The sequence below is a fragment of the Athene noctua genome, chromosome 7 (genome assembly GCF_965140245.1).
Source record: "Athene noctua chromosome 7, bAthNoc1.hap1.1, whole genome shotgun sequence".
NCBI classification, from domain to species: domain Eukaryota; kingdom Metazoa; phylum Chordata; class Aves; order Strigiformes; family Strigidae; genus Athene; species Athene noctua.
The window spans coordinates 18,539,154-18,554,487 of record NC_134043.1 but is presented as its reverse complement, the minus strand read 5'-3'; the positions used below and the strand labels follow the sequence as shown (position 1 = coordinate 18,554,487).

General features: G+C 64.4%; 2 protein-coding genes across 8 annotated transcripts; one reads left to right on the top strand and one right to left on the bottom strand.

Moving 5' to 3' along the window:
• Positions 1 to 128: 128 nt before the first annotated feature.
• Positions 129 to 5,590, bottom strand: TMEM198 (transmembrane protein 198). Of its 5 annotated transcripts, none has more exons than XM_074910143.1 (6): positions 5,523 to 5,539; positions 4,028 to 4,087; positions 3,156 to 3,406; positions 2,473 to 3,048; positions 2,046 to 2,236; positions 129 to 1,575 (listed from the first exon to the last, which is right to left on the bottom strand). In XM_074910143.1, exons 3-6 carry the CDS (start codon positions 3,343 to 3,345, stop codon positions 1,429 to 1,431), a joined length of 1,104 nt encoding a protein of 367 aa, XP_074766244.1. In that variant the 5' UTR covers positions 3,346 to 3,406; positions 4,028 to 4,087; positions 5,523 to 5,539; the 3' UTR covers positions 129 to 1,428. The 5 variants fall into 5 exon arrangements, with proteins under 5 accessions (XP_074766244.1, XP_074766243.1, XP_074766241.1 ...); XM_074910142.1 differs by having other exon boundaries at positions 4,028 to 4,279; positions 5,523 to 5,537; XM_074910140.1 differs by lacking the exon at positions 5,523 to 5,539 and adding an exon at positions 4,177 to 5,103.
• Positions 5,591 to 8,351: 2,761 nt separating this feature from the next.
• CHPF (chondroitin polymerizing factor) lies at positions 8,352 to 13,634 on the top strand. 3 transcript variants are annotated; one of them, XM_074911173.1, is made up of 5 exons: positions 8,352 to 8,577; positions 8,665 to 8,734; positions 9,949 to 10,513; positions 10,709 to 10,891; positions 11,383 to 13,634. In XM_074911173.1, exons 1-5 carry the CDS (start codon positions 8,421 to 8,423, stop codon positions 12,643 to 12,645), a joined length of 2,238 nt encoding a protein of 745 aa, XP_074767274.1. In that variant the 5' UTR covers positions 8,352 to 8,420; the 3' UTR covers positions 12,646 to 13,634. The 3 variants fall into 3 exon arrangements, with proteins under 3 accessions (XP_074767274.1, XP_074767275.1, XP_074767273.1); XM_074911174.1 differs by lacking the exon at positions 10,709 to 10,891; XM_074911172.1 differs by having other exon boundaries at positions 8,352 to 8,734.
• The last annotated feature ends 1,700 nt before the right edge of the window (positions 13,635 to 15,334 follow it).

The following is a 15,334-nucleotide window of genomic DNA, read 5'->3' as shown; positions in this document are numbered from 1 at the left end:
GGGGTCCCATTAGGAGAAGGGGTGGTGGCACCACTCTGCATTCTACTCAGCATCTCCAGGGAGCCCGGCCCTCGGGACCCCCCCTCGCCCCCGCCCCCGGCGCAGCCCCTGGCCCCACACCCCGGGCTCCGAAAGGCTCTTTACTGTGCGGCCGTGGCCTCAGCAGCGTTTGGCACATTTACAAAAGAGACTGAAAAGGGGGACGGCGGCGCGGCGCTGCAGGGATGGGGGCGCCTGGCAGAAACATGCAGTTCCCGGGGCAGCAGGGCCAGCCGGGCTGGGCTGGGGAGGGGGGGCCCAAAGCAGGGGGGCACCCCGGTCCAGTCGTGCTACGATCCTGCCTGCCTGGCCGTGGGGAAGTCCTGGGTCACTCCGTAATAAATTAATACAAATCACAGCAAGAGAAATATATACAAGGCGGGAGCCTCTGCCCGCAGCGGTGCTCTGGGAAGGGGCTCCTGCCCTGCCCTGCCCCGGCTGGAGGCTCGGCCCGACCCCAGGGCCCCCCCCTCGGCCACTATAAAATCCAGTCGCCATCAAAACAGCGACGGCCTCTGACGTTACAGGGGTCCCCATGTCCCTGAGGCAGCCCAGCCTCTGCCCAGAGGCTGGATTCAGTGTCCTGTCTCCCATCAAAATATTTTTTTGGGGGGGGGGAGGGGGGGGGAGGGGATGCACTGCACCAGTACAGCTCCCACTGGACAGGCACCACTTGCCAGTATCACCCCAGGAACCACCTGGCTCTGGCAGCCTCTGCCCCAGGACCACCCCAGTCCAGCTCAGGAAAAGGAAGGGAGGTGAGCCACTCTGGGGGGGGCAGGGAGGGTGGCTAGGGCAGGAGGACCTTCTGAGGAGGCAGGTTTTAGGAAGCGTTGCCTGGGAGCTGCTCTCAGGGCCAAGGTGGGATGGGGCGTACATGCTTGGGAGAGTCCCTGGGGGACAAGAGCTCTGGGACGGGCTCTTTGAGGAAGGAACATGGGGAACAGGCACTTGGGGAGTTGCTGGGGGGTGCAATGGGGGGGGCGGGGGGCAGGTGCAGGGTGCTGCTTTCAGGGAAGGGGGGCTGAAATATGGGCAGTTGGGCAATGTTGGGATGCAGGATGAGCATGCCCGGGCTGTGGGGAAACAAGCAGCAGCAGAGGCTTGAGGACTCCCCACCCCAGCAGAGCCGCTCGCACCGCACGTCCATGGGTGCTGGTGTCCCCGGTCCTTGGGCTGAGTCCTTGCCGGAGGGCTACCTCAGCGCCTCCAGGCCCCATGGGCAGCCGAGGCTTGCCCAGCCAAGTCTGATGCGTCCCCAGGAAGGGTCTCCATCTGCAGCCCCAAGCCGCACATGGCCACTCAGGGCTGAGGGCACAGCCCCGGCTGTCCCAGGGGTCTGTCGGAGCAGGCTGGGGTGCTGGTGTTGCTTGAGGTCACTGGGTTGGCTTATACCCTCACGGCGGGGCCAGAGCCCGTGGTGAGGGGCACGGTGGAGCTGCAGTCATAGTCCAGGTCCACCACGGCGTGGGAGCTGGTGATGAGGCTGTTCAGGGACGGCCCCGTCTGCCGCTCTCGGAAACTCTGGATGTAGCTCTGCTTGAGAGAGGGGGGACAGAAAATGAGGGGGGCTCTGATCCTGGCCCAATCCATCCCACCCCACCCTAACCTCTGCAGCAGGCCCCCAGAACCAGCCCTGCACAATCCCACCCAACCCAGCAGTCGGGCCCTCTGGGGGCTGGCTGCAGCAGGGCGCACAGCCCCGTCCCTTCCCTGGGCACACACTTTGCACCTTGCCCACCGTCTGTTTCTACTGCAGATGCAGCACTTTTGGCCACAAGTTTACATTTGCTTGCAAAGACTGAAGTGCTCCATGGTGGGCACATCCCAGCCCAACCCTTCCCGAGCTGTCTGGTCTCTGGGATGCCCTGGCCTTGCCCCTCAAGGAGCTCGGATGCTGGCTGTCACCCAGGCACCTCTCTCCTCTCCGCGCACCAGCCCACCCACATGGAGAAGGAAGGGCCGTGGAGGCCGGGGGAGATCTCTACCCTGGGTGCGGGACTCACGGGGGAGAGCACGTCCCCATCGAAGCGGCGCACAGGGTTGGGCTTGCGGCGGTAGGCGGGCTCGGGTGGGTGGGCTTTGTGCTGGTGAGGTGGTGGGTGGTGGGGTCTCCGCTTCTTCTTCTTCTCTTTTCGGTCCTCCCGCTGCTTGATGCGCATCAGCTGCACACGGCGCTGCTGCCGGCTGATGATCACTGCGGGGCAGAGGGGCCTGTGAGCACCGGGGAGTGCACCTGAACCAGCCCCACACCCAAATAAGCCCCAGCTTTGCACACCCAGGCCTACCCCTTGAGTGCTGTGCCCCCGTAGAGTCCCAAACCCCTTATCTGTGCATGCAAACCAGGTGCTGGAACCCTGAACCCCAGGCCCCAGGCCCCCCAGCTCCTGCACCCACCCTGTGCCACGTCCATTTCCCCCAGCCCTCACACACCTTCTGTGTGGGAGTAGCCCTCAGCCGTGACCTTCCACTGGACCAGGACGCCCAGCGTGGTGAGGAGCGGCCAGACACCCAGGATGACCCAGCTGTACCAACACACGGGGCGAGCAGGGGCCACCTTGATGCGCTCGTAGATGTACTGCACCAGGAGAAAGAGCTCGATGAAGTAGTCGACAGTGACGGTCATGATGGCGCTGCCAAAGACGGCAGTAGAGAGGGTGGTGAAGAAGCGCTGCCACTGCAGGGTGAGGACGGCAAAGAGCATCCCCACACCCAGGAGCAGTGCGATGGGGATCCACACCGTCGGTGGGTGGTAGAATTGCTCCATCACCACCAGCGTGGCCACTGCCAGCAGCAGCCCCAGGAGCAGCCCCACCATGAAGAGGCCGACGCTGCGCACCAGCATGGTGACCAGCCCGCACAGGACCCCGATGCCCAGCCCGATGCCCACTGACGCCTCCACGCTCAGCTGTGTGTCCAGCACCCGCTCCTTGTAGCACAGCATGAAGATGATGATGGAGCCGAACATCAGCCCTGTCAGGAACATGACGGCCTTGAAGCAGCGGTAGCCTGTGGAGAGACCGCTGCAGTCAGGGGGTGGATGGCCACCACCCCTCCGGCTGCCCCCTGCCCTTCTTGCCACTTGCCCCACCAGCCACCGGGCTGGCCTGGCTCACCGAAGAAGCAGTAGATGATGCCGAAGAGGCAGCACATGGCACACACCACTGAGGGCACCACCTGGTAGCGACGCTCAATTTCCTGCTGGCAGCTGTGCCCCCACTCCTGGTCCGGCTCGTGTGGCAGCAGCTTGAACCGCAGCGTCTGCACAGTTGCAGTCATGGCTCTGGGGACTCCCGGGAGAGGCATCAAAATCTCCGCTCCTGCCCCATGGCTTGCCAGCAAAACTGCTCCCTGGCACCCGCCCCAGCTGGTGAGAGAGAGAGAAGGGGGATGGAGGTGCCACTACTAGCACAGGCCTGACGGCGATGCCCATCATTCAGCACCCAGCCACCAGAAAACCCACTCTGGCCCCTCACGACCTGGGTGGGAAGGGAATGGGGGAACAGCCTCACCTACGAGGGCTGCAGGGGCACAGACGAGACCAGTGAGAAGCTGCAGGGATGCACCATCCCCAGGGAGCCTGCCTGCACCCCAGGGAGCTTTGCTGTTGGGACACAGCACTTTATAATCTGTCTGCAGCTTCAATTTCCTGCCCCTGGCTCTCCAGCGTCCTTTCCCTGCTCGATTAAAGGGAGACTTCCACTACCTGGTATTTTCTGACTGTGAAGTAATTATGCTCAGTAATTAAGTCACCCCTCAGTCTTCTATTTTTATAGGCTAAACAGATTGAGCTCTTAAAGCTGGTACTCCAAGGCATTTTCTCCAATCCTCTAATCATATTTCTGGCTATTTTTCATCCCTGCTTCAGCTCCTAGTGTCCTTGTAAAAGCAAAGCAAGCCCCCACACCGGATCCGGCTCTCCCATGCCAACCCAAGGGACAGAGGGGGATGGGCCCTGGCTGGTGCTGTCCCTTACCCAAGGGCTCACCTGCAATGCCACGGCTGTGCCGGGATGCCGAGCAGGCAGTCGCCAGGCCACCCGCAGCGCCTATGTAGACAGAGGGGTCATAATCCCCCGCAAAGACTGATCCAGCTCCAGCTTAAACCTAATTACAGCAGCCGTCTGCCTGCTCCCACCTGGAGCCAGTTCCAGCGTGCCTTTGCTCCCCTGGTCCCTTTCTGGGCCCGGTTGGTTTCGGATGGCTTTACTGTCACCAGTTGTCCCCAGGCCAGCACCAGTCTGTCCAAGTGCCACGTTAAAAGCAGCCGGCACGGCTCACAAAACCAGCGCACCGAGAAGGGGCAGGGATGAGGGCAGAGGCTGCAGTCTGGCTGCCTATTGCCCAGCACCTCGCTGCTGCCCAGGCCGGGCCCCACCGGCAGCTCTTCCCTGCCACCGGCCTTTCCTCCCTGCGGCTGGGGAAGGAAACAGCAGCCAGGGCAAATCCCCCCGGGGGGGAACCGAGTGCGGTGACTAATCCTGGGGAAGCAGGCAGGCAGGGAGCGGGCAGCCAAGCGCCGGGCCCCTGCCCGCCCTGCCTGAGCCCCCGAGGGGATGCTAAGCAGGATTGGACTTTAACCGCAGAGCCCAGGAGCGACGCACTAGCCCCGGCTGCCCCGGCGGGGACGGGCGATGCTGTGTGGGGTGAAAGAGGAGCTCTGTCGACCGCCCGTGCCCAGGGGACCGGGGACGGGGCACGGTGGGACCGGCTGGCTGGCGTGGGCATGGCATGGCACGGCACGGCACGGCTCAGCACGGCCAGCAGAGCACAGGGAGGGCAGCGAGATGCAGCTCTCTGCCCCTCAACCCACACCAGGCCCGGGCCAGGGCAGCGAGGAAGGGTCGCCTGGGAAAACCCGTCTCGGGCAGGGTTGCGGGCAGGGTTGCAGGCAGCGTTGCAGGCAGCTCCCGGCGCCCATTGGCGCGGGCACTGTTGCTAGGGGAGCCCAGCGCCTGCTCATTGGCGCCGGGACTTACCCACCTGCTGCCGCCCTCCCCGCTGCCCCGGGCTCCCTGCCGCGGCCTGCCCCGGGCCCCCCGCTCTCCCCTCCCCGCCCCGGAGGGCGCAGCGTGGCGGGGGCCCGGGGGCAGCGCCCGGGGCACGGTCCCGCCGCGGCGCTCCCCACCCCCGCCGCCCCCCGGCCGGCCCCGCTGCCCCCCGCCGCCCCCCGCCGGGCTGCCGGGCCCCGGGCCGGCGGAGCGGGCGCGGCGTTGCTAAGCGACGGCCGCAAAGGCCGCCGGGGCGCGGGGCCGCTCCGCCCCTCTCTTTGTTCGGGGCGGGGGTCCCGGGGGGGGGGCTCCGCCGTGCCCCGCACGCCCATCCCGGGCACGGCGCTGTCCTCCCCGGGCCCGGGGGGAGGCCGGGAGCACGGTGCGCGACCCCTTCCCCCGAGGGGCCCGGCGCTCCGCCCACCCCCCCGCGCCTGCCGGACCCCTCACGTGCTGCCCCCGCCCCCCGCAGCCCCGCCCCGCCCGCTCCCACCTGCGCTCCCGGCCCGGCAGCGGCGGCGGCCCCGCGGCGCCCGGCGCTCCCGGCCCCGACCCCGGCCCCCGCGCATGCCGGCGGCGCGGCCCGCCGCGCGGTGCTGAGCGGACAGCTCCGCCTGACGTCACCGCGCTGCGTCACCGCGCCGGCCGGCCGGCAGGGGGCGGGGCCTACCGGGAGAGGGCGGGGCCTACCGGGAGAGGGGAGGGGCTTGGGGGAGGGGCGCGCGGTGGGGCGTGAACTCGGCCGGGCGGCACGTGCGCGCGGGGGGGGTCGCCGGGCGGGGGTCGCCGGGGGGGCCGCATGGCGTGGACCGGCGGTGGCGCACCGAGACGAGCCCGCGCGCGCAGCGTGACGCAGCGCCCGCCCCGCCGGGCCGCGTGTGAGGCTTCGGTGCGCAGCGGCCGCGAGGGCTGCGAGGCGCGGGGGTACGGAAATGGCGGGAGAGCCCCGGGCAGGGCAGGAGCCGGTGGCGGTGGCAGAGCGTGCAGAGGGCCGTGCAGTGGGCAAGGGGCCCGCGCCAGGGCCACGGGGACTGTGGCGCCTGCGTTCCCTGGGGGCAGACGTGCGTGTAAGGGGCACCCAGAGAGGCTGCCCGCCCCCGGTCCCCCGTCCCCCGGCGGGCGGCCGGGAGGTGGGAGGACACGGAGCTCTGCGGAGGCAGAGCTGGCTGGAGCTGGCACCTCCCGGCTGCGGCACCCAGAGACCCCCGGGAAATCCTGGCAGAGAGAAGTCTCTTGGCAGCAGCGGCCGTTCCCCTGGCAGCCCCTTCCCAGCCCCACGCCAAGGCCGGGGAGACAAAGGCAGGAGCTGCAGCTGGTGGGGGGCTGGGAAGGGGCTGCCGGAGGAACGGCACTGCTGCCCGCAGGCTCCTTCCCCTGCGGGATCCCCTGGGGCCAGGCACGGGGGGGCCCTGGCCTTGGCCACTGCCTTGGTGAGCCCCAGGGAGGTGTCTGCTTTGCCCGCAGTTCATCTCCATGCAGTTTTCCTGAGCTCAGAGTCTTCTGAAAACTTCAGTACTTTATCTGATACATCTAAATACAAGCTCAGATCCACGGGGTCGTTTCAGAATGAAACTTCTCATCACTCGTGTAAAATCATCTGGGTTTGTATAAGATGACCAGTATTAAATTTTCCAACCTCTAAACAAAATCAAACACACCTATTCCTAACACATTTCTCTCTGCAGAGAAAACACACAACTTTGGTTGTTTATGATCACGCCTGCTTTTTGGCCTTTGTCCATGGAAAATCTCTGCTCATTCCTTACTTCTGCATCTTTTCCCTTCTGGCATCTCCTCATCCCATCACGTTCCCTCTGTTCCCAGTTTTTATATGTTCTTCATTAAACTGCCATCCACGTGACCGCTTTGCCTATTGCTTGTCTTGGCCTATTCAGGAGAAGCAGGCCTATGAAAACAAGCTGAGCTTGGATGATGGTCCTGTATCTCTGGGGGGTGGGGTGCTGCCAACACTTCCTGATGAAAACAGGCTGCTTTGTTCCAGAAAATGAAAGGGACCCTGGAGCTGAGCGGGCTCCCGCCTGCCCTTGCTGCCCTGCTGTGCTCTGCGGCAGGCAGCCTGCGTTCCACGGGGAGGGTGCGATGGGCTCCCCACCACCCAGAGTAAATCCAGAGGCACTTGAGAGCCCTGCCGGCTGCGAGGCTGCTGGAAGCAGAGCCATGGGCTGGGAATGGGCAGAAAGGCCAGGACCTCCTCCTTGTCCTTATTCAGTAATGCCTGGCGCTGCGCGGCCACATAGGGCTGCTGGCCTGGCAGCTTCTGGGTTGCATCATTCCCGCGCTGCGCCAGAGGCTCCGTGTGTGCAGCAAACTGTGCCCCAAGCCAGTTCTCCGGTCGTCTGTCTGGGGGCTCTCTCCAGCGGCTGGTGGACCAGCGGCTCTGTGCCGCTGTGCTGCAGACAGCTGGTGGTGGGATGGTGACCTGGCCTCAGCTGGAGGAGCCCACCTTTTTGGCCCTGTTTTGCTCCACAGGACAAGGGTCCCTGTCGCTGGGATCTCCCGTGGCTCTGCCTGCCCTCCTTCTGCCCAGGGATGGTTTTCTGCCCCCTGTCCAAAGGTCTTCCAGCTGCCGCTCACCCTCCTGCACGCTTGTTCTGCGGGCACCCGGGCTCTGCAGCCTGTGGCCTGTGCTTCGCGGCTCCTGGCCTCAGACGCCCCCTGCCCCCGACCACCGGTCACCTCCTGGGGACACCCAGGCGAGGACCAGCGCCGCTGCCCACACTTTCTGGGAGATCCCCCGGGTGGTGACTTGAGAAGGACAACGTGGCACTGCAGACCGCGACGAATTCACAAGCGTCGTGGGCTGGGGTGTCCCCGGGCGGGGACGCAGCGGCTGTGCCGGCCCGGCCCCGCGGCGTCCCCCCAGCCCCGGGAACAAAGCGGCTGTGTCCCCGCCCCGCGGCACCCCCCCTCGGGGAAATCCGCCCTTAAGCCGGCTCAGCCGCCCCGTCCCGGCCCCAGCCCCGCCGCGGCGCGGGCAGATGTCGCCTCCTGAGCCGGGGGGCGCGTTCTACGCGGGCAGCCGGGCCCGGGGGCGCTGCCCTGCCGCCCCGCAGCGCCGAGCACCGTGGCCCGGCCGCTGCCAGGCACCGGCCTCCGGGCGGCCTCGCAGCGCCGTCCCGCGCCGCCGCCCGGCGCTGCCCCTCGCGGCAGGGGCGGCCCGGGCCGGGGGGCGGCCGCGGGTCTCCCAGCAACCTCGCCCCGCCCCCACGCCGGCCCCGCGCCCGTGACGCGGCGGCGGGAGCGCGGCCCATTGGCCGGGGCGGGCCGGCCGCGGTGACGCGCGGCGGGGCGGGGCCCGGGGGTGACACGTCGGACGGCGGCGCCGCCAGCGGGAGCGGCAGCCGGAGCCGCCCCCGGTCCCGTCCCGGCCATGCGGCTGTCGCTGGTGCTGTCGGTGCTGCGGCCCGCCGGGCCGGTGGCCATCGGCGTCTCGCTGGGCTTCACCCTCAGCCTGCTCAGCGTCACCTGGGTGGAGGAGCCCTGCGGGCCGCCGCCGCGCTCCGCCGCCGCTCGCCCGCGCCCCGACGGCGGCCCCGCGCCGCCCCCCGGCCCTGGCAACACCAACGGCAACGCGGCGCGCAGGCCCAACGCCGTCCCCGCCGGGCTGGGCGCAGACAGCTGGGAGCCCCGCGTCGTGCCCTACCGCCCGCCCAGCCCCGGCAGGGCCGCCAAGAAGGCCGTCAGGTGCGGGGGGGGGGCCAGGCCGGGCTGGGGGAGCGGGGCCTCGGCGGGCGGAGGAGGGGCCGCCGGCGCTGGCCGGGCTTTAGACGGGAGTAGCTGCGGCCGAGCCCGGGGTGACCGGGCCTCTGTCTGCCGCGACGGTGCGGGGGGGCTGCCTGGCCGCCCCTGCCTGCTGGGCTGCTGCGGAGGGAGCTTTACAGGTGACCCGGCAGTGCGGTTCCCCCCCGCCCCTGCAGCTGCCCAGGGCCGCAGCCGGGTTCTTCTGACTGCAGTCGCCTTTCCCTGCTGCTTCCCTTCCTCCTCTCCTTACCCCCCCGCCCCTTCCCCGCCTGCAAGAGCTTCGTGCCCGCGCTGCTGCCTGCAGTGCGAAGGTTGCCTGCAGCAGCACGTGCTGCCGGCCGCCCTGCCCTGCCCCGGCAGGGACCCCTCCCGCGGGGGCACGTCCCCGCCCAACGCCGCAAACTCCAGCCCGCTCCGGGGCCGGCTGCGGCCCGTCCTGGCGTCCCCGGGCTGACGGGGAGCAGGCAGTGAAAGGGCCTCCTTGTCCCGGCGAGGCGGTGGGCGGATGGAGGGGGCTGAATGGGGCCAGTGTGTGCCAGGCGGCGGCTGGGGGCCGGGGGGGGGGGGTCGCTTCCTGCCGCTGCGCCGGGCTGGGAGAATTGAACCCGAAAGTCATTGCGAGGGGGGCAGCTGGGGGCTGTGACGGGGAGGGGGATGCAGCTGGCCCCATGCTGGCTGCAGTCGCCCCAGCGGGACCTGGCTTCCACGGGCTCTCCTGCCTCTCTGCCCGCTCTGGAGCAGCGCATCTGGCAGGGGCGGCAGGAAGGTGCTTCCCAGTGCAGCTGTCCTGGCCGGGGCTGGCAGCGTGGTGGGGTGCCTGGTGAGCCGTGTCTGTGCGGGAGCTGGGGCGTGCAGCCCTGTTTCCCTCTTCTAGTTGTGCTCAGCCTTTTGCGAGCCTCTGGTTTGAGCTGGACTGGCCGACTCGTGGGAAGGGAGGGCCTCAGGTCGGGGGGAACCTAAGCAAAGCGTTCGGCTGTGCCTCTGACCCGTGCAGAGTGGCAGTCGGTGGCACTGGGGTGATGTCTTGCACGTGTGGCTGAAGCCTGGGAGCAGTTACTGCAGAAGATCTGAGGTCGGTGCCATTGCGGGGGATAGGGAGGGTGCAGGCTGAGGTGGGATGCAGTGTCCTGGTGCCTGACATTTTCTCCCTCCTGCAGGACCCGGTACATCAGCACAGAGCTGGGGATGCGGCAGCGGCTCTTCGTGGGTGTGCTGACCTCCAAGAGCACACTGAACACGCTGGGGGTGGCTGTCAACCGCACGCTGGCCCACCGCCTGGAGCGCCTGGTGTACTTCACAGGCACGCGGGGCCGCAAGGTGCCCCATGGCATGACGGTGGTGACACACAGTGACGAGCGGCCCATCTGGAACATGTACCAGACCGTCAGGTACCTTCTGGATCACTACGTGAATGACTTCGACTGGTTCTTCCTGGTGCAGGATGATACCTACACAGAGGCACACCGCATCAGCCGCCTGGTCGCCCACCTCAGCATCGACACCCACCTCTATCTGGGCCGCCCCGAGGAGTTCATCGGTGGGGACACTGAGGGACGCTACTGCTACGGAGGGTTTGGCTACCTGCTGTCCCGCAGCCTCCTCCTGCTCCTGCAGCAACACCTGGAGAGCTGTCGCAATGACATCCTCAGCGCCCGGCCCGACGAGTGGCTGGGCCGCTGCATCATCGACTACACAGCTGTCAACTGTGCCGAGGAGCATGAGGTAGGTCCTGCAGTGGAGGTAGCCTCCAAGAGCCCGATCCTGGACTGCCTGCCTGCCTCCCTCCCCGTGGCCTCCCATGTCCTGGGGGAATCAGCCCTTGCACCCTGTCATCCTTTGAGCTTGCGGTGCTGACAGCCTGTGGGGTGGGAGCATGGGTCAGGGCTGGCTGTGACCTGTCTCTCCTGGCTGGCACAGGGCCTGCGTTACCACTATTTTGAGCTGGGGAAGAATGTGGACCCTGAGCGGGAGACTGACCTCCGTTTCCAGAGCGCCTTCACTGTTCACCCTGTGCTGGATCCCCTCCAGATGTACCGGCTGCACAAGTACTTTGCACAGGTGGAGCTTGAGAGGACCTACCAGGAGATCCAGCAGCTCCAGGTGAGACCTGGCTTGGCTGGGATGGTCTGGGCTCCTCCTGTCATCCCTGTGGGCTTTCTGGTTGCTCTGTGTCACCTTTCCGCTCTGAGGGTTTGTCATCTGCACCTGCTGTGGGATGGAATCAGCTGAGCCCATGTGGCTGGCAGGGGCAGTGGTGCTGGTTGGAGAGCAACTTTGGACCTGGATGGGTCCTGGAGGTGTGGTGGTGGCTCAGGGTCATAGAGCCAGCAAGGTGCTGAGGTCAGCAAGTAAAAGCTGAGCAGGGTGGGAGAGAGCACAGATCCAGCTGATGGACGTGGTGTCCATATTTGGGGTGCTCTTTGGAGGAAACCTGAGGTGCCGGACAGGAGTCAGGCTGAAGGCAGAGGTGTTCTGCTCTTTGGGCCAGGAGTTGATCTCTTGAGTATCAGGAGTCAGCTTGCCTGCAGCCAGAACTGGAAGACCTACCTGTGCCTGCCTTGGGTCTCACTCGTCCATCTCTCCTCTTGCAGCTGGAGATTCAGAATGCCAGCAGCCTGTCTGCTGACGGGGACCACGGTGCCACGTGGCCCGTTGGCATCCCACCTCCCTTCCAGCCCAAAACCCGCTTCGAAGTACTGCGCTGGGACTACTTCACAGAGGAGCAGGTCTATGCCTGTGTGGACGGCTCCCCCAAGTGTGAGCTGCATGGTGTGGACCTGGCCGATGTGGCCGACGTGGTAGCCACAGCCATGGAGGAGCTGAACCGCAAGTACCAGCCGGTGCTCCACGTCCGCAAACAGCAGCTGGTGAACGGGTACCGGCGCTTTGACCCCACACGCGGCATGGAGTACACGCTGGACCTCCAGGTGGAGGTGGTCACCCAGAAGGGGCACAGCCGCTCCGTCACCAAGCGTGTGCACCTGGTGCGGCCCCTCAGCGAGGTTGAGATCATCCCCATGCCCTACGTGACGGAGGCCAGCCGCATCAACGTCATCCTGCCGCTGACAGCCCACGACCGGGACCACGCTGCCCACTTTTTGGAGACCTACGCGGCGGCCGCCTTTGAGAGCAGTGAGAACGCGGTGCTCACCTTCCTCTTCATCTATGATCCCTTTGAGGCCCAGCAGGTCACCCAGAATGACATCTTTGCTGCCGTGAAGGCCCAGATCACCGAGTATGAGCGCAAGTATGCAGAGGTGAAGATCCCATGGATCAGTGTTAAGACAGACGCACCCTCCCAGATCAAGGTCATGGACATCATCTCCAAGAAGCATCCCGTGGACACGCTTTTTTTCGTGGCTGGCGTGGGGACGGAGGTCACCGTCGATTTCCTGAACCGCTGCCGGATGAACACCATCAACAACTGGCAGGTCTTCTTCCCCATCCACTTCCAGGGCTACAACCCCGTCATCGCTTACCACAACCAGGTACCGCCCACTACGCTGGACCTGCTGCGGGACGCGGGGCGCTTCGACCGCGACGTCTTCCACGAAGCCTGTTTCTACAACGCCGACTACATGGCAGCACGCACCCGCATGGCAGGTGACGTGCAGGAGAACGAGGACATCCTGGAGACCCTGGACATCTATGACATGTTCATCAAATACTCCAACCTCCATGTCTTCCGGGCCGTGGAACCTGCCCTGCTGCAGCGCTACCGGCACCAGGCCTGCAACCCCCGGCTCAGCGAGGAGATCTACCACCGCTGTGTGCAGAGCAGCCTGGAGGGTGTAGGTTCTCGCTCCCAGCTGGCCATGGTGCTTTTCGAGCAGGAGCAGGGGAACAGCACTTGAACCCTGGGGTGTGGAGGGGCTGGCCCTGCCCTGCCTGCCTGCCCACCCCACCTCTTCTGCTGCCCAAATCTGTCTTTCTCCTCCTGGCACCTGCAGGGATAGCTGGTGCCTGAGCTTGTGACTTGCCCCGCTGGGGCTACCCGGGCCGGGGTCTGCCAGTCCGGGGTGCACAGGTCCTTCCGGAGCGGCCGTGGCTGTGCAGACCCTGGGGCAAGGCGGGGTTGGAGTCGCTGAGCTGTGAGCTATAACGCCTGGCTCCTCACCCCAGAGCTGCTGGCTGTCAGCCCCATCCCTCCGTTCTGGCCCCGCTGCCCAGCAGGGAGGCGATGGGCTGCCCTGTCCTTGCTGTCTCTCCTCGACCGGAGGCACACAGAGCCCAAGGCCCGCCTGCTGCGGGGCCACAACTGCCATGGGGCTGGGGGTGATCTGTCATGGTTCTCCCAGCGCCCTGGGACAGGGCTGTGTCCCTCGCTCCTTTTGGAGCATTGGCCCAGTCATGCAGGTAGGGCTGCATCTGTGCGCCTGCCACAGGACAGGGGGATGGGGCACATCGCACCCCAGAAGAGCAATAAAGAGATTGGTTTGGGGGTTTTGCCACTTGGCAACGAGCTAGAGCACTCCCAGCTGGTCAGGGTGAGGGAACTGGGCCAGTGGGGGCACAGGGGGTGCCAGAGGGAATCCTGCTGTATTCACATACCGTAAGCTGCTCCCCATGGGAACCGTGACCCAGGCCGCTTTGGCCTTCGCAGTATTGATAGGACGTCGGAGGTCGCAGCCCTCGGACGAGAGCCTCCTGACAGAGGTGGGAGCCCTCCCCACTGCAGGGCTGCCCTCGGCGTTGGGGGATGCAGTGCCCAGCGCTAGTGGGCATGGCAGAGGGTTTGGCTGCACATCTCCTAAGGAGAAAGCGACTGAGGAGCCGCTCTCTGCTCCTGGTTTGTATTTAATAGTGGGGAGAGGAGGTGGGGGTGCATTTACACTAATAAAATGGAGAGATGAACAAGTGGATCTGGCTGATTCTTCCCTGGGGCACCTCTGGGTGTCCCATTGGGGATCTGTGTGGTGGTAGGTGCTGGATGCTTGTACAAAATCTGGTGCCAGCTGGCTGGACTGCTTTCTCGCAGGGATGCCGATTCCTTCAAGCTGCTTGCAGGGTGTTCTACCTGAGCTAGCTGGGAGACAACTGCCTCTCCTTAGTGAGGCCAGGGAAGGCCACTGGTTTATGGACAGGCTGACAGGCACTAGGCCAAGCAGACACTTGAAAATGCCAGCTTGAACCCCTTGGGGGCTCGCAGCAGGAGTGCTGCACCTCCTCTGATGCTTGGTGCCCCTGGGGCTGTCCTGCTCTAGCTACCTGCTATCAGTCACTGGTGATGCAGCAGGATGCTGAGCCCCTTTCCACGGGAAGCCCTGGTGCCAGCATGTTGAGCTTTAGGCAATGCCCTGTCTTGCCTGGTGCCATACATTTGTGGTCTCACTGACCAGGTTTCTAGCCATGTTCAGCCCCGGATCCAGCTAGAGAAGGACTGTGGTGAAGGGCTGGTGCAGCTGTGTGTTGTTCCAGTTGTGCTGTCCCCATAACAGCTTTTGTGGGCTCCACATGGATAATGGGGGACCCCTGGCCCATGTCAGAGCAGAGGTTGGGTGCCTAAGTGGGGTGAGCTCTGCCCTCTACTATCTGGGATCAGCTCTGAAGGAAACTCTCAGGCCAGAAACTCCATACATGCACTGTGTTGAATAATTAGGGCTGGACCTGCCCTCTCTGCATTGGTTTCACCCTTTTCTGTGCTGTTTTGCATCTCGGGGCTTCTCAGCACCTTGTGGTTTTCAGTTCTGTGTTGCGCAGCACACCATGATGCTGCCCTGGACTGTTTCACCACCTACAGCTCCTGTTTGCAGTATGAGAAGTGGGCACTGTGTCCTCTGTCTGTGCTGCCTGCTCCCAGTGTGATTTTCATGGGTCCATGTGCTCTTCCCACCAGCCCTTTGGTTGTCACGTTTTACTTGTTCACAAAACACATGTATCAAAGAGACATGCCCAAGAAAATTAACTGAACCTACTCACTGTTAGTTATTAAGGCTGTTAGTGCTCAGCAAAGCTCATGGAAAGCCCCTGGGCTGTGTGGCATGCCTTCCCCAAAGATACCTTGTTCATGTATTTTTACTCCAGTATTCATATCCATGGTGTAGGAGCTTATATGTATAAATGTAATTTTATTATGTTTCAGATGATAACTGTTAGCTTGCTCTGAGTATTTCTATTTTTGATCTTCCCCAAGCACATCCTTAATTCCCTTTAAATGTGAATCTGGGACAGAGGGAGCGAGGCAGATGCAGGTGCATTACAGATACATTTCTCCTCTGAAAAGCAGACCTAGGAGTCGAATGTGATTAGGCATTCGAAGATTATCCAAATGGTAATAAAGCAAACCAGCTTCAGATCAAGCTGGCTGCAAAAAGAAACCCAGAATTGTCATTTAATTGTCGCAAGATGGTCTAGATAGAGTTCCTCTTGCCTCTTCATTGCTGTTTGCCCAGACTGAGTTAGAGCTATTTGCATACTTAACGCTCCGCACTATCAACACCAGTGAAGCTCCCTGTGCTCTGACGTACGTACAAGCAAATGACAGTGCTTGTGGCACTCCCAGCATGGTTATTGCTCCATTTTATAAGGAGCTGGCAAGGTTTC

Coding starts and splice junctions, on each gene's coding strand:
- TMEM198 (XM_074910144.1), bottom strand. CDS start 3,345: ATGCCTCTCCCGGGAGTCCCCAGAGCCATGACTGCAACTGTGCAGACG. Junction 3,049..3,155: donor CATCATCTACTGCTTCTTCG/GTGAGCCAGGCC, acceptor GTCTCTCCACAG/GCTACCGCTGCTTCAAGGCC. Junction 2,237..2,472: donor GGGCTACTCCCACACAGAAG/GTGTGTGAGGGC, acceptor TCTGCCCCGCAG/TGATCATCAGCCGGCAGCAG.
- CHPF (XM_074911172.1), top strand. CDS start 8,421: ATGCGGCTGTCGCTGGTGCTGTCGGTGCTGCGGCCCGCCGGGCCGGTG. Junction 8,735..9,948: donor GCCGCCAAGAAGGCCGTCAG/GTGCGGGGGGGG, acceptor TCCCTCCTGCAG/GACCCGGTACATCAGCACAG. Junction 10,892..11,382: donor AGGAGATCCAGCAGCTCCAG/GTGAGACCTGGC, acceptor CTCCTCTTGCAG/CTGGAGATTCAGAATGCCAG.